Genomic DNA, 21,206 nt, shown 5'->3' with positions numbered 1-21,206 from the left:
AAAGAAAATTCCATGTAATGTTACATGTATGTGTATATGCTTATAACAATGTCTCATAATAATATATAAGTAATAGATAAATGATGATCAGCATATAGATAGATAGATAGATAGATAGATAGATAGATAGATAGATAGATAGATAGTAGACAGAGACTCCCTTTCCCTAGATAGGTACAGACAAAGGGTTTCTGAAATCTATCTAAGACACTTGTTCAGAAACACTGCTATTCCTTGACATGTTTGCATGAGACCCCACTCACCTCTTTCCTCCTAAAACATGTACACATGCAATGCAACACACACACACACACACACACACACACACACACACACACCTACATACACACCTACACACAGAAATGCATCCACAAACACCATTTTCTCACACATGCACAGCAGAGGCTTCTGCCAGGATGCTGAGGACCACAGAAGAGAACAGAGTCTACCCTGCAATACTCTCGTACCCACAGCTTTTCCCACCACTTTTGACACCGCCTGTTAGAGTAAATAAATGTCCAGTTCCTGGGAAAAACTGGTGGAGTCTCTTTAATTTTCAAATATCTTCACACTAACTGCATGGAGTCTGCTTTTATTTGTCCTCCTAGCAAAACAAGGCAGCTTACTGCTGAATCTTTAACATCCGTTCTCTGCTTTCTCTGTATGCCAGGAAAGGTCTCTTTACAGGATCCCTGGAGCCTTCCAAAAGCCCTCACTCCTGCAGAGAAAGCGCTGGGTTGCTTTGCTCTCCTTTGTGCTGAATGAGCAGCAATATCATCTCAGTGCTCCAGACCAGGTAGGTGGCTTGCACCTCTTATTCCCTAATTCCCTCACATGCTTCAGGGCTTCTGCAGGCATCACAATGACCTCACAAGTCTCAGACTTGGCTCTGGAGAAGCTAAGGCAGAGTGCAGATGGTTTACTTCCCCACCAGGCTCTGCTGTCTAGTGGGTTTGAGGGGTCCTCAGAAGCGATGTAATGATGTCTCCATTTCACTTCGTGCTACAAACCTACAGCGTTCTCTTTTTCATTATTATTATTTTTTTTTAGTTTTAAGTGTACAAGTGCTTTGCATGTGTACATGCCTGTGCACTGGTGTCACCAGAGCCAGGTGAGGGCATTAGACTGAGACTCATCTAGCATATGGTCATGTTCTTTATGGTGAAACCCTGTGACTAAGAACTAGCTGAGGTGGGGACTCCAAGCCTGGCTGTTTCTTAGGAGCTGTGCTCCTTGCAGGATTCAGTGAAGCCTGATACTGTCAACCAGCAGTTCATCCCCACCCACTACCCAGCCAGTCCTGTCCCCTCTGTCCTTTAGCTCCCGAGAGCATTATCTTGGGAAGTCTCTGCTTTTCAAGAACCAGACCTATGACAGCTATGCAGTTCCTGTGCCTGGAAGCAACCTTGACTCCCTTGTGCACATCTTCTGTATTTGGCTTTAAGGCAATGGCTCTCAACCTACCTAATGTTGTGGCCCTCATGTTGTGGTGACCCACACCCCCAAACCATAAAATTATTTTTACTTTTCCTACTTAATAATTGTAATGTTGTTTTTTATGAATCATAATGTAAATATCTGATATGCAGGATTCCTGCTATGTAGGATATCTGGTATGCAATTCCTATAAAAGGGTCATCTGATCCCCTCCAAAGGGGTTGAGACAGACAGGGGCATGTGTGTGAGGCCTGGGTGCTCAGCCCCATTCCTGGTCAAATCCTCTATGGCTGGAAAGCATTGAAAGGAACTGTGGGCTGGAAGCTGGAGGTGCAGAAGCCTCATTCAGTTATTTCTTGGTTGTCTCTGGGATGGGGGGAGTCACCTCCCTTCTTTCTCTCTGGTTTCTCCACATGCATCATGGAAAGTTTTCATAGAACAGAGCAAAGATCAGCTCCTCTCCGATCTCAACTGCTCATGTTGAGACTTCATGTCTAACTAGTGACCCAGGAGTGAGGTAGTGACTGAACCCTACAGTCACCTCTGTCTCACATCTTGAAAGACATTTAATCTTGCTACCTGAACCCATGGTCTCTGTAGACATTTCTGTCTCTAAGAAAAGCTGTAATGCCGATAGCCAGCTTCCAAATCATTTGCCTTTGTTGTACTTGCCAATGCCAAGTGCTTTGAACAGGATCACGTCTTCAACAAAGAAGGATCAGAGGAAGGCTGCCTGTCCCCAGGCAGGAAGCATTCTTAACCCAATGTTTCCTCTCATGCACTGCTAGCAGCTGAGAGTCTTCTAAGACACTCAGCTTCTAGGCCAGCCATGAAACAGGCTCATGATTCCCTAACATGGCTACCTTCAGTCACAAATCCAGAGACAGAGTTCTAGCCCAGATTCAGACCTAACTGGTGAGGCCAAGAAGCTGCATTTCTAATACAATCTTCATAGCACATTTGGGAAGAACTCATTATTTCCCAGCTGCCTCAGGGGCACAGAGAATTCTTTTCCAAAGAAGTAATGTTGAGGGCCTCCATAGAGTATGAAGCCCCTGATTAGTTTTCTTCTGGAAATCACCTATGGGGATAAGCTTAAGTTAACACTGAAGGACCCATATCTCAGCCCACAGGTATGACTGGGGTGATAGACCTTACATAGGGGCTGAACATAGAACAATGGGCAGATTGTGTGTGTGTGTGTGTGTGTGTGTGTGTGTGTGTGTGTGTGTGTGTGTGTGTGTGTTTGTATGTGTCTTAGATGCCGCTCAAGAATCAGATACTCACCCATGTGGTATGTTTTTGAAGTTGCTGAAGGGACCCTTAATGCGCTGTCTCAGTTCCTGTGCCCAGCGGATGCCACCGGCCATAGTGGGCATGTTCTTGTGCACTGGAGAGAATCCTGGAGGCATGAACAACTATCTGAAGAGAGGGGTGCAGCCCCCAGATCTCTCCACCCCAGGAGAGCCTTCTCCAGTCACCCCCACATTGCTGCATCTATTTCCAGCCTGAAGTTGAATGACCTGCTAAAAAGACCTTTGGGAGAACACAACAGCTCAGAGAGCACGGGTCCTCTGCCCAGTCATCCTGATTGAATTGGTCTAGCAGCTGGTCATAATTCTTTTTAGGACACCTCAAGAGAGTTTTACGTGAAACTGAGGGTCGAGGCAGCAGTCTTAAACAGATAATTTCATATCTCTGGGACTCACTTTTCTCATTTTAAAAACTGGGGTGGCATCTCCCTTGCTTAATAAGAGCCAAAGGTTTCTTTGGGAATTCTGTCAGGTTATAAATGTACAAGCCATGTGAATAATGAATTATGTCAGCAGCCTGTGTATTATGATCTTAGTCCATACATTGAATTTACTTCTGTATAAACAGTTATCACAATTTAGCAAAGGTGAGATTTCACCTACAATCAAAACCATTCAGCTTCTCTGGTAAAATTAAAATTTTCTACTCTCTGGTGGCATTTCTAACTCTCAGTCAGAGCTGAGAAGGGACAGTCCCTTTACCTCACCATGAGCTCCATTGCAGAGGTGTGACAGCTGCAGGTTTTATTAGCTACGTAGTCTATCTTACACATTCGAAAGTGAAACATGAATGGACAGTGAGAGGTGATTGGTTTCAGCATGAGAGCCAGACTTCACTGAAGATGAAAATGATGGCCACCAAAGGACTGCAGCCAACAGCTCCAACGTAGGTGGATGGAGGAGATGGTGCTGAGCCACACATCTGCAAAGTGACCACCCCATCAGGTTCCTACCAGTTTCTCTCTCTAGAGGCATAGTGGGTATGGCAGTGTGAGGAGAGTCAGGGAACTTCTTTTATAGGCTCATAAAATGTACACTGAGTTATGATGACAATTAACCAGTGTGGCAACAGAGATCCATCAACTCACCCATTATATCAAAGCCACAGCTGACCACTGGTGGTCAAGATTTTACTGGTCTAGGTCATCCTGGCTATCTCAGCCTCCCACGACAAGAAATGTACAGATCAGTAAACTCTACAATCACTCAAGATGATCTGGAATTTCCACCAAATGGACTATGCTGGTAATTCTTGGAGTGCATCATAGATCCATGGGTGGATAGTTAAATACAAGATGAGTGCCTTCTACCCATCCCAGTAACAGAATACGCCCCACCCATCCCCCTGGCAACCATCCTACCATGCTCCGCCTCCTCCTGGATGTACTGACTGTAGATGACCCTCACAGCATCCAGTTCTGTGTTGAACATTTGGATGAGGACCAGGTATTTGTGTGACACATCCTGTGCTATCAGGGGTCTTTCGATGAGGGTTCCTGTGATGTCTAGTAGCTGTAGAGAGGGAAGATGATGAGGGTATGCACTTTACCTTCCAAAGGCTGCAAAAGTTCTGCTTCCTGTTTGATTTTTTTCTTCTTCCTAGGTCGAAGTACAGGAAGGATACACATATGTTATGGTGGAACTGCAGCTGGGCCACCAGCATGTGGATATCTGGAACCTTCCCTCTCCTCTTTCTTGGCTTCTTAGTTGTTGGGGGGAAGGGTAGGAATAGTGGTTTTGTGAGAGAAGTTCTCACTGTGTGACTCAGGCTTGGCCTGAAACTCATGATCCTCCTGCCTCAGCATCCTCAGCTCTGGGATTGTTACTCCTCTGTTCTACTACACCTAGCCTTTCTCTTGTCCTGCTGGGTATCAACCACGTGTTCTTCTGTTGCAAGAATCTAAATGGAAGGAAAACCAAAGCCATCAGGAAGGTACATTGAACTACACACAGAAAATTTGACACAGGAGAGCAGTGGTCATGAAAAGCGACAGAAGGAAGTTTGAGGAATGAGCTGCCATATCAATCACAGGCATGGCAATTTGAGGTATTTTTCTGTACATTAAATCCAGACTTAGGTGTTTCCTAAATCAGCAGAACACAGAGATGATTTAAGGATACCTGGATTGTGAGTTTTCAACTGTGATGCTGCCTGAGGCTGTCACATAGGGATTCAGCTGTATTGGTATATATACTACTCTCTCTAAACCTGAATCCAGTTAAAACTGTGGTTGGCAGCCTTCCTAATCCTGACCCTTTAATACAATTTCTCATGTTGTGGTGACTCCCAACCACAAAATCATTTGCATTGCAACTTCATAGTTGTAATTTTTCTACTGTCATTTGTTGCAATGTAAGGTGTTTTTTTTTTGTTTTTTGTTTTTTGTTTTTTTTTTTTTTTTAGATAGAGGTTTGCCAATGGGGTTGGGAACCACTGAATTATATACTCTGACCTCTACCTCATACTTAAAGTCAGGTTCACACAGACAGCAACACACAGCCAAACTTGCTCCATGGCCTTGCTTCATGGGACACATTTCAAATGAGCTTTTTGAAAGGAAGAAAGGAAGGAAGGAAGGAAGGAAGGAAGGAAGGAAGGAAGGAAGGAAGGAAGACGGAAACAAAGGAAGAAACAAAGGAACAAAGAAACAGAAAGAAACAAAGAAGCAAAGAGAGACAGAGGGGGTAACTATATATGAGCATATAAAATATATGCTTACAGTTTAAAATGTTTATTCTTTGAGTCTTTGCAGAAAAAAAGTAGCAGCTGTGTCTTGCTTTAAGTCAATGAAAATGAGAATAGAGACACAATGTTAAGTTTGTGCTCACAAATTCTAACACTGGAGCGAAATAGACCCTTGTGTTCTAGACCCTGAAAATGTGCTCTTACCAGCTCATTCCCCACCAAGCCATTCCCTCACCACTTTTTATCACTAACCTTCAAAGCCTGCTGAAGGAGAGAGGGCAAGTGTCAGGATCTAGTTTAGCTTGGTTCAGAATCTCAGGTTGTTCTACAAAGTCCTGGGTTTCCGGGCCATGCCAGGGATAATAGCTGAGCACAGAGAAGATGCAATGGGGCAGGCACATCCTACATCAGCTGTCTCCCAGGACAGATAGCTTGAAGTGTTTCCTCAGTGATTCCAGGTGCACTCTGAGCCTGTATAAAGGTGCTGGACCTTTTCTAAGGAAGTCTGTAGGGGCAGCTTTTTCTCTATACATGGATACAGAATGGAAAGCAGTAGATTGTGTGTGTGTGTGTGTGTGTGTGTGTGTGTGTGTGTGTGTGTGTGTGTGTGTCTACAGGCCAGAGGACCAACTTAAGAATCATTCCCCAAGTATTACCTATCATTATTATTTTAAACAAGATTTCTCACTGGCTTAGAACTCAGCAGGTAGGCTAGGGTTGGTCAGATACAGATATTCACTTGTCTCTGTATTTTAAGCACCGTGAGAAAAAAAAAAGTCTGATTTTTAAAATTTGATGTCTTGGAACTGAACTCAGATCCTTGTGCTTGCAAAATAAACACTTTACTAACTGAGCTATCTTCAGCCTGAGAAAGCAGCTCCCCTTTGATGACAGCATAAGAGAGCAACTGTGTTCTGTGCATTCTCTGCTGTGTTATGGACTCAAGCCTCCTGTTAAGAATATGCAGACAAGGTGGCTGATAAGCCACTGTGGCCATCTTGTAGCACTGACTTGAGGACTTTGACTTGTATGTCCCCTGGCCATGACTTCTTAGTTACATATAATGTTAGATGATTGTGGAGTAGTAACAGAAGTTCTGTGATCTCTCTGGCCAGGTCCCCAAATCCTAAAAACTACTTATTTGTATTAATTTATATTCACTGAAACATTTGCACTGGGTGAAGAAAGAGGGAAGGTTTTAATTTTTTTATTTGTGAGATATGACCAAGAGAGAGAAATAGATCAGGCAGGAGGAACTGGCTGGCTGTGATTTCCCTAGCAGTTTCCAAGAGCTGTTAAGAAGAGTTAGGGTTAGATAAAGGTTGTGCTTTTATGAAAACACTTTGAGAGTCTGGCTGCAAACAGAGATGTTTTGGGACCAGGGCCAAGGCTATAAAGGGTTCATTGCTCTTTTGTCTAGAACCCTTTACTCTGTATGTTTTCAAGAATGGAACATTCTAAAACCTGTAGATAAGAGGTATGCTCCTTGGATAAATGTAGATGTTTTCATGGTGGGAGCATTCAAAGAGCATCAGAAAAGCTCCAAACATCATTCTGGTGGGAGAAATTCTGAAAGCACCTTTAGACACAAAGAAGTAACATGCAACAGTGCCCTAGGCAGAGGAGTGGGGATGAGCACAGTGAGACACATGAACAGCCTCGGTGTGGCAGGTGCAGAGAAATTCCAAGGGTTGAAGAGAGCAGTCTCTACACATGAGTAGAGTTATAGCTTCACATCGTATCTGGTGCTGAGCCGCAATTAGTCATGTCAGCTAATGGTATATAGGATCCTTCTATGGACACTCATAAACCATTCATGATAGTTGAAGAAGGATTACTAGAGTCTTGGCAGATGAGTCACTAAATAACCAAAGTTTACTAAATATCACACACACACACTGTACAGTAAATGGAGTATGGCACACTTGTGTTATTTAATAATCTAGAATAGTATAAATTTGCCTACCCCAAGTTTATGGCTCTTTGACAATTCTCCTTAAATCATTTAGTCTCTGTTTGGACATTTTTAATGACTAAAAACTTAACTTCTCAAGAAAGTTCATTTTGAACAACATTGATGAAACCTCTCTTTTCTTCTGAACCAAAACGTTCCTTCTCCCTGTGACTGTCTCCTAAATCAAGTTCTTGAGGCATCAGGCCTCTGCACAGTTCATCGGAGACATCTCTCACCCTGCTGAATCCTATATCTTTTATCAGCATCCCGATTGTATAGCCACTTATGCTCTCACCATCCTAAACCATCTCTCTTCTTACTGCTTGATATGGAGCAAACAGGACCAGGGCATGAGTTGTTTCAGCTACTGGTGCCTGGATTCTCTAAGCCCCTTCTTCATAAATGCTGTGCTCAAGGCTAAGTCAACCTTGCCTTAGTAGTTAAGCAGCCTTAATCATTCTGAGCCATGGTTCCATGACAGCCACCAAACTGGACCTTTTTACTCTTAATGGTGACTCTCCTGATAGACGTACAGAATCAAAAAAGAGCACTGACATTTTTCAAGGTATTTTTAAACTTTTAAGAAAGCATAAATGAGCTGCCCGAGAAGCCCAATTTATGTATATGCCCATTGCCTCCCTCCCCTCAGGAGGGGATGTTTGCAGGAAGGAATTAGAAGGGCACACTTATCCTCTGAGGAGAACTGAGGAGAACACACGGGTGAGACTTCTGCTCCTCTTGCACCCACCTTAAAGGCATGCTCCATATCGGGTACATCATCAAAAGCCTGAATTAAGATAGTCCCCAGTCTCCGGTCAAGATCTTCCACTCTCTTCTTAAACTCACAGACATCATTTTCAAATTCCTGAGGAGACATCACATGCGCCTAAGAAAACCATGCTTTTCTGCAACCCAATCTCAGCAGAGCCTTGGCTGCTAACCGTTGGGCTGAAATCAGTCATACCAAAGATTTATTTAATTCTCTAAACCTCACCGCATGCCCTAGTTTGCTCCTTTGTTGCTGTGATAAAACACCGAACAAAGCCAACTTGGGGAGGAAAAGGTTTATTTGACTTACACTTTCACATCACCGTCCATCACTAAAGGAAACTGGAGCAGGAACTTCAAGCAGAAACCTGGAGGCAGGGACTGAGGCAGACGCCATGAAAAAAAGCTGTGCATTGGCTTTTTGTTGTTGTTGTTGTTTTAATTTTTTGGCTTGTTTAGCTGAATAATACAGACAAGACCCACATGCTTAGGGCTGGTAGTGCCCACAGTGGGCTAGCACTCCTCCACCAAACAATCAAAAAAAGCCCCAGAAGACCTGTCCAGAGGCCAACGTAATGGGGGCAATTCTCCAACTGAGTTTTCTTCTTCCTAGGAATGTCTAGGTGTGTGTCAAGTTGACAAAACCTAACAGTGATACCCTAGGAGTGTGATGCTCTGGCCAAAGTGGCACAGTTGAATGAAACATAAAGTTGGCATCCACTTGCCTTCCTTACTGTGGCCCTCGCTCTCCACTTCTGAGCCCATTTCTAGTCTGCCCGCAGTGTCAGTTCGTATTACCCTAAAGATTACTGAAGCAGCAACAGCCCCAGGGTCACCATCTTCTTGTCTTCCTCCCCCAATTCAAACTGCAGCTCTTTCTCAGAGTCTCCAATTAATGTAGTCTTTAGAAGGAAAGTAAACTAATTAAAATAATACACACTATTCCTTCCAAATACACCTTAATTGGCTAAGACGGCAATTAGCCATTGTTCTTAAGTTTCTTAATTTAGCAAATAAAAACACAGGGTACACAGTTAAATCTGAGTTGCAGACAAACAATTATTATTATTTTTAAAAAATATAAGTGTCTTTTAATTATTGCTCTTTATCTGGCAGCCCTAAGCATACCTCACTTCTTAGGACATAGCAATTTTCAAGAAAATTTTGATGGCTCAACTCTCTAATTTGTACAAATACTACTTATTATTATTGTTTTACAGAAGTAATGCATGTTCTTATTTTATATTTTAAAGATCTATTTTTTTTTTCTTTATGTGTAAAAGTCTATCTATGTGGTACGCATGTGAGTGCAGGTACCTGCAAAGGCCAGAAGAAGGTGTCAGATCTTGGAACTAAAGTTACAAGTGGTTGTGAACTGCCCAATGTGGGCACTGGGGACTGAACTCAGGTTTTGTGCAATAGCCATCACTTCAACCCCCAATAAAAGAAACAAAGAAAGGTAGGACAATATAGCATATTTATACTTTTTAGCTATATTGGCATTGTGGTATTATGGTATGCTTTCATACATGTATTCTATATATATGTACACATATATGGAATATATATAACAAAATACATATATAATATACATGTATATAGTATATGAATATATGATATATATATAATTAGGATATATGAAATTTTATACAGTTGTAAATCCATCATATGTAATATATGTATATTATTTATATATATGCATATATATTCTCTTTTGCAATCTATCTTCTTTTTCTTTTATACTTTCAACTAATGGAACTTTGATTAAGTCCTGTCCCCATGGATCTGGCCAACAAGGATCCCTAGAAGCTAAATGTGCTCATACCAGATTCCTGCCCTAATTTCTGCTTTTCCTCCTAGATTATAATTTCCTCTTCTGTAATCTTGCCCTTCTTTGGGGAGAATCCTTTTCCCTTTCCCCATTGTATCAAATTCCTTATTTTCTTCTGGTGCTTGACTTTGGAAGACCATGGGTAAAACCTGGATTCTGGGCCCTAACTTTAGATAATACTTCCATGCCTTGGCTTATCTTGAGTGGTCATCCTCTATTCAGCCCTGAACCATAAATAAACTTCTACCAATATGCCTGGCCTTTGCTTGGTGGTCTGTGCTTGAAGCTTAGAATTTATTTGTATCTTTACAACTGGTCTACTTTGCTCAGCTTAAACCTTTGAAGCCACTGTCTTCCCTTGCCAATAACCCTAGATAGCACTAGTTTGAAGCAGTCAATGGCTTGGTTCTTTCTGATTTATCTACCCTCACATCGAATAATTAGGATCTTTCTATTGACACAGGAATGACAATTTCTTCTAATAACAATAATAAATAACAAACCCACTAGGACCACAGAGCCATATGGACTTCTGAAGGAAAAAATAAAACTCATAAATGCTTGGGCACTGCATCTCGAGGCAGCTGAAGAGAGATTAAGGTTTGTGATTTAGCCCCTCCAAGTCTTACCATGCCCTTGGGGTCCAAACAGTCATAGGAGCAGTCCAAGAAGACCTTGTACATCTCCTCAAATTCCTCATGCATTTGCTGGACTTTCTGACTCAGGGAGTTTCCTCTGAGGCCACTGAACTCAAGCTTTTCCAGCTTGTTGAAGTCCAAGGCTGTCTTCAGAAGATCCTATTAGGACAGTTCACAAAACCATTGAAAGAATCATCACCACCCTTCCCCTCCCCTCAAGATGAAGAAGACAGAAATTACAGGTCTGATAGCTGCTTAAGAAATGGCAATGTGTAGCTAGGTTTTTATCCTTATTAATAGAATGGGTTGGTTAAACTCCATAACAAACTCAAGGAACAATACAGAAAAAGTGGACTCACACAAGCCAGAATAAAGAAATAAATCATGAAATGTATGCTTAAGCATCTCTGTGTTCTACTACAAACTACAAAAGATCATCATAACTTGTATGTTTTGTGTGGATTTTTACTCAAAGTGTCAATGTCAAGCCAGAGACGGTGATGCATGCCTGTACTTCAGGCACTGAGGAGATGGAGGCAGGAGGATCAAGGCCAGGCTGTTTGTAATAGTGAATTCAAGGCCTCATGTTCGAGAGGATCGAGGTAAAAAGTAACTCTGAAACAGCTCAGATGACCAGTTCAGAAGATGGCTCTGGCCTTCTTGCAACTCCCTCTATCATATAAGACCCCCATCCCAACACACACGTTTTCTTGGCACACCAAACCACACTGCCATCTCAGTGACAGAAGGCAGATACTTACCATCACTTCCCTGGGTTTCTCCATCTGGGGCAGGGTAATAGTAATACTCCCCAACACTGTGGTGGGAACTAGCTTGAGTTGGTGTAGGCAGAGGACTGAAGTGGCTTCCAGGATGCCATATATATTGCTGTCATCATTGACACACCACATCCCAGCTGTGCTCAGAATTAAATGGCAGATGGATGACATAGCCCCAAAGCCTTGGGGCAGATTGCCTCCCAAGCCCATGTCAAGTCTAATAGTAGGGATGTCTTCTGAACATGCTGAATAGGGAAGATTGAATTCATCCCTTGTGAAGACCTGCCTAAAATCACAAAACCTCCAAACCAAGATCCAAGATGTGTTTGCTGTCAGAGCTCTCAGTCTATGTACTTGTTACACACACACACACACACACACACACACACACACACACACACACACACACAGAGAGAGAGAGAGAGAGAGAGAGAGAGAGAGAGAGAGAGAGAGAGAGAGGTTATAGCTGTCATTCTGTAAACAGTTTGTGAGGAGCTCTGAGAAGACCTTCTGACATGAAGAAGTTGGAATGGCAAAAGCAAGTTAGAGCACCATACCTGAGCTTTGTGACTTCAGGCCTTGCCTCTATTCTAGAACATCCCGTGGCCAGTGGTCACTGAGGCTACTGACACTGGATCCAAAAGAAGTGACAGAGGCACAGCAATGAGGAGGAGCCACCAACTTCCTCATACTGCCAGGAGGTTACCTACACAATCTCTCACAACTACTCAGGAGTTTACTCATCCAGCCATGCTGAGGCATGATCAACAGAAAAGGCAGGGAGGGCAGAGACAGCAACAAGGAAGAGACAGGATCATCAGGATCAGAGCTCCTGCCTCCTTACATGTGTGCACATGTGTTTGTGTGTGTGTGTGTGTGTGTGTGTGTGTGTGCACATGTGCATGTGTGAGTGTGTGTGTGTGTGTGTATGTTAAGGAATCACTACTCTAAAATATTAGAATTTATGTTAGAGACAGCATACCTCTTTAGCATAGTGAAGCCTTCAGTTCTATTGGTACTAGAAAATGGAGAAAGGCTAAGAAGAAGGAAGGAAGAGGAAGGAAGGAGAATCCTAGAAGAAAACACTTCAAGACATTAGTATAGGATATGGCTTTTTGGATAAAACGTCCAATGCAGAGGACACAGAAGTGAGAGCAGATCAGTAGCAATGAAGAGATTGTAGGGCTTCTACACAGCAACGGAAGTCATCTACAGAGTGAGGAAACAGAGCGAGGAGACAGTTGTGGACCGACCAAGTTTTTACAAGTGATTCCCCTGATGGAAAATGAATACCCAGAGTATATAAGGAACTTGGTAAACAAAAGCCAAAGAATCCAATTCTAAATTGGATAAAGAATACAAATTAGACACTCCATGCAAAAAGAAATTGTATGAAAAACGAAGCAAGGGTTAAACCGACCGGTGATGTCTCAGTGTTGGCTATAGAGGCCACATATGATGCAGTAGAATTAAAAAATGATTATCTGTTGTGTGCTGAAAGAATCTACCTGTTAGCCCAGAACACAGGAAGATAAGAATACTATGTGCAGTTTTTGATAAGTGAATGTTCACGCAGTGATTTTTTTTTCATAATCTCTAAAGGAGTAGAGGCAGCATATACAGCACAAGACCACAAAGCCAGTCTAATGCGTTTACCTGAAGGGGAGGAGAGTTTGGATCATGGAAAGGCATCTGCATGTTGACAATGTTTTATTCTTGGCCTGTGGTGATTATGGGGGTGGGGTAGTTTGTGTGATCATTACTCATTGAAAGTTTATATTTATGTTTTATTTTATAAAAGCAAAATCATGGGACTTTCAAATTCATGAAAAATGTTTAACTTTTCTGTTAAGGAAACTTCACTTAAAAATCACAATGATACCGCTAACCACAGTTAGGATGACTGGAATCCAAAAGACACAGGCAAAATTACACAAATGTAAAAAGTTTAATAAGCTAACAAGAGAGAACAGTATGGAGGGTCAAGCAATCAACTGAAGATAGATCTACCACACAACTCCCAGTCTCTTCCACATAAGTATCTGAAGAAAACAATTTCAGCATATTAAAGAGATACCAGCATGCCCATATTCGTTGTTATACTATTCATAATTGGTGAATATGGAATGACCTTCATAACCATCAGCTGGTGAATAAGTGAAATTCATTATAAATCATGACACTCTATTATATGTACCAAAGTCTATAGAACCGTAGAACATATATGAAGTGAAATAAGTCAGATGCAGGAGGACAAATAAACCATGTTCTATCACCTGTGGATGCTTAAAACGATGCAACCCAACAGTGCAGTGGTGACTCCTAGAGACAGAGAAGGTCATAGCAAGGGTGGAGGTGGAAGTTCAATAATGGGGACACAGAGACTACCAGGTAGAAGTAAGGTCTAGAACTCCTACATAATGGTGGAGACTGACAGTTCAACATAACACATCTGATAAAGAATAGAAAAGAGGAACTCAAAGGCTCCACAGAGCAATGGGAATGTGGACATGCTGATTACTCTGACTTGATAACATGTGTTGCACAATGCATTGAGATATCACACTGTACTCTATAATATTTCCAGTGCTTACAGGTTTCCAGCCATGTTAACTCCTCTGACCATCATATATACACACAACACATTATCACAAGTATGTCTCATAAACTTGCACAATTCAAGTAATCATAAGATACTGGCTAGGAATCCTAACACATGTGTAACCCTACTACTAGAGAGGCAGAGATAAGAGAACCATGATTTCTAGGCCAGCCTGGGCTACTCAGAGACACTTTGACTCAAAGAAACAACACTGTTCAACTTTATATGCTTAGAAGAATACAAATGGATCCTATTGAAATGAAAATTGACTCTGATGGTAATTCATATCTCTTACTAGCTGCTGTGTTTTACAGGAGGAAAAATATTTGTGCCTTGGAATATCTCCTCAGTAGTCATTCTTTACAATCGTGTGGATGTCAATTTCAATTTGCTGGAAAATCCTCTCTAGCCATTTTAAAAAGACAGATGCATCTTGATACATTTGGTTATAGCAGAAAATGAGATGATAATTTCATTTTATCTTTTTATACCTAAGAAGCCTTGAAGCATGTTCCTAGGTTGTCGGTGGGAGGCATTCTATTGATAATCTAAGCAGGAGATCACAGGGATCAGATTGGTAGTTAATTACTATATTTTCAGAGAAAGTCTAGTTAGTGATTTTTTCCCAAAGTTCTTTCTTTGTCTTAAAACACCAAACCCCCACACTAATGCCGATGCCAAGAAGTACTTGCTGACAGGATCCTGGAATGGTTTTTCCCTGAGCGGTTCTACCAGCACCTGATCAATACAGATGCAGATACTCACAGTCAGCCATTGGACTGAGCCTGGGGATTCCAACGGAAGAGCTAGGGGGAGGACTGAAGAAGCTGAAGGGAATTGCAACCCCATACAAAGAACAATATCAACCAACCAGACTACCCAGAGCTTCCAGAGCTGAAACCACCAACCAAAGAGTATATATGGAGGGAGCCATGGCTCCAGATACATATGTAGCAGAGGATGGCCTTATCTGACATCAGTGGGAAGGGATGTCCTTGGTTCTGTGGAGGCTCAATGCCCCAGAGTAGGGGGATGCTAGAGCAGTGAGGCAGGAAGTGGGTAAGTGGGTGAAGGAGCACCCTCATAGAGGCAAAGGGGAGGGGACAAGGGGGTGTGATGGGGGAAGTTTGTGGGTTATCTAACCGGGAAGGTAGATATTGTTTGAAATGTAAATGAATAAAATGATTTAAAAAATGGGCCACACCTTCACTGCAGGAACTAGAGACATTACAACAGCCTATCCTGCCAGTCTCAGCTGCCCTCACTGCCATATAGAGAGGTCCCCAGACATAAAATAGAACACTGATTCCCTAAAGCCAGATGTAACCTCCCATTGGGGTATCTCATTATCAGGAAATGATAGATATTTATAACGTTTTAAATAACTTAAAGATATAGTGAGTGAAGCATTTATTTGGGGCTCATGGGAAGGTTTTGGGGGCTTTCTTTCAATTCCTATCAAAAGGGCTCCCCCTTGCCATCTCTCAGCACCACCCTTCTCCTTTTTGTTTTTGTTTGAGGTTTTTCCCTGAGATCTTACTGTACTCAGGCATGATAATATTTAACATTATATTGTATTATTTTCTACCCATCTTTCCCAGGAGTTTACAAATATTCCAAAGGTCTCCCAGATTCCACTGTGCCTGTGAGAATGCTCAGCGCTGAATTAATATTTGGTGAATGAAGTCATGTTCTTTCTGCTTCGACTTAGCTACTGCACATCCAGCAGAAAGTGACAAAGTGACAGAAAGCCTAGCAAGCAGGACTGCTGAGCAGTGAGTGAGAATGAGGAAAGGTAGAAAGAGAAAGCAAAGGCAGGAGAGCTCGGTGTTGAAAGGATCTTTGACAAAGGGCAAAGTAGATACTTTTGTGGTCCTACTTTGAGGAAAGAGGCAAAGGACTGAATGAGCACGGGAACAGACCAGGTAGGTTGAAGCTAGTTAAGTGTTGATGTGTAATCATCTTAATCTAGAAAACGTGAGCAGCTCCTGGGACACTGAGAGATAAAGTGTGTAGTTTGCAGACAGTCCAAACAGACTGGGCTGCTTAGGCAAGCAGTGACCTCTTCATTCCTGGAAAGATTCTGGTGCAGTCCACAGCGGACAGTGCTGTAGAAACGATCTCTGTAGCTGCAGACACAGACTTTGTACACTCATCACAATGCATCATGGTTTCTTAATTTATACATAGGCTCTTTTCACAGCCCATTTAAAAGTCTTCAGCGACCGATAAAAGGCAAACATAAGCCAATAGGGTTAAATATTTTTAAAATGTCAATGGTTATTAATCCTAGTAGTAAAACCATGAAACGCGTTGTGCTGTGTACAGGATGTGCATAGGAGCTTTGGAGCTAGGCTTCACATCAGAGAAGAGCTGTGACACTCATGTTCATACAACCCTGGTCCTGCTCTTTGCTGGCTTTGTAGCTTGGAGCAAGACACTGAGATTCTATGGTTCATTTGCCTAATCTGTAGATGGGAACAGTGATATTTAACATACAGTGGGATTGGGGACAGTGATATTTAACATATCATGTGGTTCTACAGAAGGGGCCAGTGTAGAATGTCAGTAAAGTGTCAGCATTATAGTTGTCACCATCTCAATGTCATCCTGATGTCATTAGATACTGGATAAGTAAAGGCTTCTCTAGGAGATGCTATTACTCCTTTGTAGGCAGGTATCCCAGAAGACTTACTAGGCTGACTGGGACCTATTGTTATGAAAAAAATGATGCAACATTTAATCATGGTGGCAGGTGGAGAGATGGGGTTCAATTTGTGCTCTGGCCCATGAGATGGAGAATCAAAACCAGAGGTAATGGCAAGCTTCAGCAATGGCTACTCTATTCCCGGAGAGGTCACGCCGACAGTCTTAAAAGAAATGTCTTCAGAATTCATTAAGGGAGAGCACAAAGCAGATACTCACAGATGAAAATCTCTAAAGGTCATTTGAAAAAAAGACGGTTTTCTTTACCTTTCGACTGCCACCGACCTTATGCAGCTAATGGTCTCGCACGTGACCATGTGTTCAAGCTGGGCTGAAAAGGAAGCCAGCCCAATTAGGCCAGGAATGAAAACAGGCTGGGTAGAATGCTGGAGATGGCAGAGGGACCACAAGGAAATGTGGTGTGTATCAGGTCAGCTCAGCGTATTACCTCTCTCCCTGCTAATCACTCTGCATAAAGCCCCAGCAGGAAATCATTTCGTCTCCAAGTGAATCATAGCAATTTTTATAATGAAAGAAATGAGGGCTCTCTCTAAGCGGCTCCCCACATCATTTGCAGGGAAGAGGCTTCGGGCAGAAACATAAACAAGGATATTCAGATTCTACAATATTGTGGCAAAAAAAGCGAACTGCAAGCATGCGTGTGTGCTCGAGCTGGAGAACAGTGTGCTCTGGAGTAGGATGAGTCAAGGAACCCAGAGGCATGAAAAAATGGCTTTTCTTCAGTTCCTTGACCATTCAAACTGCAAAGATTTTGTGTACTTCGGATGTACCCTTAGGTCAATAGTTCTTAGCGTGTGGTTGCAACCCCTTTGGGGGTCAGGCGAGCCTTTCATAAGGTTTGCCTAAGACCATCAGAAAACAGTTAATTACATTATGATTCACAACAGTAGAAAACTTGCAGTTATGAAGTAGTAATGAAAATGTTATGGTTTGGGGTCACCACAACATGAGGAACCGTATTAAAGGGTTACGGTGTTAAGAAGGCTAACCACTGCCTTGTGTGAAGCCATAAAGGAAAAAAAAAGCCCTTCCTTGGAAAGGGGACAAGAACTTTATGGGAGTGAGCTATTTAGCTAAAAAATCTAGAAACTAAATGGTTAAAAGCAGCATACACAAAATAGAAAACAGCATGTAGGGCAGAAATAACACCACCATAAAGCCAGTTTTGCCCAAATGCAAAGGCAAGGAGGGAAGAAAGGATGGAGAGAGGGAGGAAAAGAAAGAGGAAGGGAGTGAGGGAAGGAGACATTTATGGTGCCCTGGAGCATATAGTAGTTTAGTGAGAAGATTACACACTCCTGTGAACAAATCCCAGCTCAGCATTCTGCACTGAATGACTGTGCATAAATTAACTGATGTATCAGGTTGAATTGTTTATTAAAAATGGGTATTGATGATTAGCTTTTCCGAGGACAGCAATAACCCATGCTCTAACATAAGGAAAGTTCCTGCATGCCCCATTTCTCTCAGTTTGTGGTCTTCAGTTTCCATGGCAAGGATTTGGTCATGTGGAGTAGAGCATGAGGAAGAAGGTTGGTCTCCTGCTGCCCTGGGAAGCTGCTGCTCCATAGACTGCACACCATTCACCAGCGCACACCCACAGGATCGCACACCGCCTCCCATCTTCTTTCAGCAAGCACCCACAAGGGAAGCGTGAACCTGTGCAACAAAATTCTCTTGTGCAAAACAAGCAAGTGGGTAAAGAGCATCACAGATGAAAGGACAGAAAGCTTGGGGCATGGGGAGATTAGAAGCCAGCCCCTTGCATTCTGGCCATCACCATGAGCAGAGGAGAGCTAAGGGCACTGATGTCATTCTATTCATCTAGCTTCTATTTATTAATCGCAGGTGGCAATAGCATGGTGGTCATATATTACATTAGAATAGAAGATGAAGAAGGTTACGTCCATGTTAATTCTTGCTGGAGAGAAGATTAATCCCATTTGAAACAGGCATTGATCACTGTGATACTCGGAATGCTAACTAAAGGGCTACGCGAAATATGCCAGAAGACAATCAATAGTCCCCCGTCCTGCTGTACTGAGCTGGGGAGAGAAGAGATGTGGGAGGAAGAAGACAGAAAAGGGCAAAGGGGATGAATCAGAGCCAACATTGAGAAGATGAAAAATAAGAAACAGAGGCACTATATCCAGGAGCAAAGGAGTAAGTAGCCCAGCATACAAGATAGACAACTTCGGCAAAACAGAAGCAAAGGGACAGAGAGCAGGGGGACATCAAGATCTCTCCAGTAAAAACAGGGCAACTGCTTTGTATGCATCTGAGTCTTTGATTCAGAAAAAGAAGCCTGAGAAGGGAATACTATGAGATAATGATTCTCAGGGGCCTGTGGTCAGCTATGCTAATATTTACTGATACCCCATGCATATTAGGTAACCTTATGCTGGAAAGGTCATACTGTTAGCATGTGTGTTCAGGGTTGAAGCCCCCTCCCAAACAGTCACTGGAAGTTTGTTTTAAGGCTGGAGATCCTGCAAACATGCCTGCTACAATGCTACAGAGTTAATTATTCCTCCCTGGTCAGCCCAGAGGCCAGGGTGTTCATCACCTTGGCTACACAGCAGCAAGGAGTTGATGAGGAGATGAGAGAATAATGAATGGAGGGGAAAGGGACAGGGGCTGAACAGCAAGAGCTGTGCTAGAAACAGCTGAGAGAAAATGAGGCATTTAGGATGATGCTACATGTCAATTATCAATAACTCCCCTGATTCTGAGGAAGGGTTTAAGGTATGCCTTTCATACAATCTAGCTTCTGGCTTTCTCTCATATATTTTCTGCCTTTATGCCTTTCCCCAGTGAATTCTTTTTCCAGTTCAAAATTGGTTTTCTCTTGTGTTTTCTGCTATTTTTTTCAAAGTTCTCCTGGGTTAGGGTCCCCCCCTCTCTTTTGTTCCTAGTGATTCACATCTGTTTTTATTATGACATTCAATTCACCCTAGCAAACTTCACTGATTCTATGTCTTTATGCCCTGAATGTTCTGTGCTAATTTATCTCTCTTCTCCCATACCATGACTATCTGTCCAGACAGTTCTTTAGACAAAACTATATCCTATTGATCTTTGGGTGCCAGCACTTAGCTCAGTGCCTAGAATTTTTTAATATGCATTTAAAAAAATTTGACAGGAACAGGTTTAGTCTGTCATTATTTTATCTTTGTCATCTAATGGCTTTGTTAGAATCATTACAGAATTTCCACAACACATCTCTCTTGACCCCAGATCTGTGCTACTAATAGCTAGGAGCATAAATACAATAGCCTTCTCTGTTCCCTCATCTATTGGTCCAATATTGAACTTGATACTGATGTCCTCGAGCTACTCCTAGCTCTGTATTTCTTATTCTGACCTTACTAAACAAAACACATTTGATCAGGTTGCATTAACTACCTTCCCTGGATAAGTGTAGCTTCCAGCCCTCAGCAAAGAAACCTTTCTTTGCAAAAAAAAAAAAAAAAAAAAAAAATGAAGACCATCACGGAAAACCATAACAAGACATAATATAGAGATCAGTGAGTTGTGGGGAGCCCATCCTTAGTGAATACATCTACATCGCATCTCCTGCTAGCAGAAGATGTAGGAAGAACAGCTGGAAAGATGGTAAGAGCCGGAAGTATGCTATGAAAAGTCTCTCCTAGAAATGATTGCATGAAAAGGCCCAGAACAATGGCAACATCAGTGGATATATTAACACGGAAGCATGAGAATATTTTACTGGGTCCATAACTAGACAAAGGATTATAGGAAACTAATGACTTCTGGGAAAAGAAGAACAATAATAAAAATATGCTATTAACTTGAGAGTTGGAGGTACAAGAGAGGAGTTCACGAAAAAGTAGCTGAGAGTGGCAGGAAGGAGGAAAGAGAAGTAAAGTGATAAAAATACTTTCGAAAAATAAAAATACAATAAGCCCATAGTTGTAAGACACTAAACTTTAAAATTTAAAAACAAAAAGTCTCATGTCTTTTCTCCTTAGTACTTAAACTAAAATCCATATTCATGTTCAAATATTTGTGGGCAAAGACAACTAACTGGGAATCAGATGTGTCTCTTTGCTACCAGGGATTCACCAGTGTTAGGGATTTTGAGCCACTGGGGACTCTCGGGGTGAAAGGGAAGTTCAGAGCAGCTGCTCTGTGAGAATGGGCAGCTGTATGGAGACCTGTTCTTTCAGTTTCGCACACTGGACTTTCTGGTCCAAGTGTATTTGAAAACAAGCAGAGTTCACAGACTGATTTCTGGGGCTCTCATCTCTTCCTCGGTGTGTATGATAAGAGTCTCTGACTTCTGACAGAATCACCCCTGCTTAATGGGCAATCCAAATGACATCAATTTACTGAAAAGTTCTATGATTCCTTCAGTCAACCATGGGTGACTGTTGTGTTTGAATCTAAAACATTACCCATGGGCTTTCATGCTTGGATTCTTGATCCCCAGGTGGTGGAGCTGTGTTGG

At 42.2% G+C, this 21,206-nt stretch overlaps 1 protein-coding gene across 1 annotated transcript in view; it reads right to left on the bottom strand.

The window, feature by feature from the left end:
* Positions 1-21,206, bottom strand: part of Dnah9 (dynein axonemal heavy chain 9) — a 315,133-nt gene that overhangs the window by 268,147 nt on the left and 25,780 nt on the right. The window contains exons 7-10 of the mRNA XM_076935264.1: positions 10,619-10,786; positions 8,139-8,255; positions 4,112-4,262; positions 2,725-2,839 (exon numbers count right to left, since the gene is read on the bottom strand). Of these exons, the coding sequence (XP_076791379.1) occupies positions 2,725-2,839; positions 4,112-4,262; positions 8,139-8,255; positions 10,619-10,786 (551 nt within the window). The remainder of the gene's footprint in view (positions 1-2,724; positions 2,840-4,111; positions 4,263-8,138; positions 8,256-10,618; positions 10,787-21,206) is intronic.

This window comes from Arvicanthis niloticus, chromosome 6 (assembly GCF_011762505.2).
Source record: "Arvicanthis niloticus isolate mArvNil1 chromosome 6, mArvNil1.pat.X, whole genome shotgun sequence".
Taxonomy (NCBI): Eukaryota; Metazoa; Chordata; class Mammalia; order Rodentia; family Muridae; genus Arvicanthis; species Arvicanthis niloticus.
Note: the sequence above shows the minus strand (reverse complement) of the source record. Positions and strands in the feature narration are given on the sequence as shown.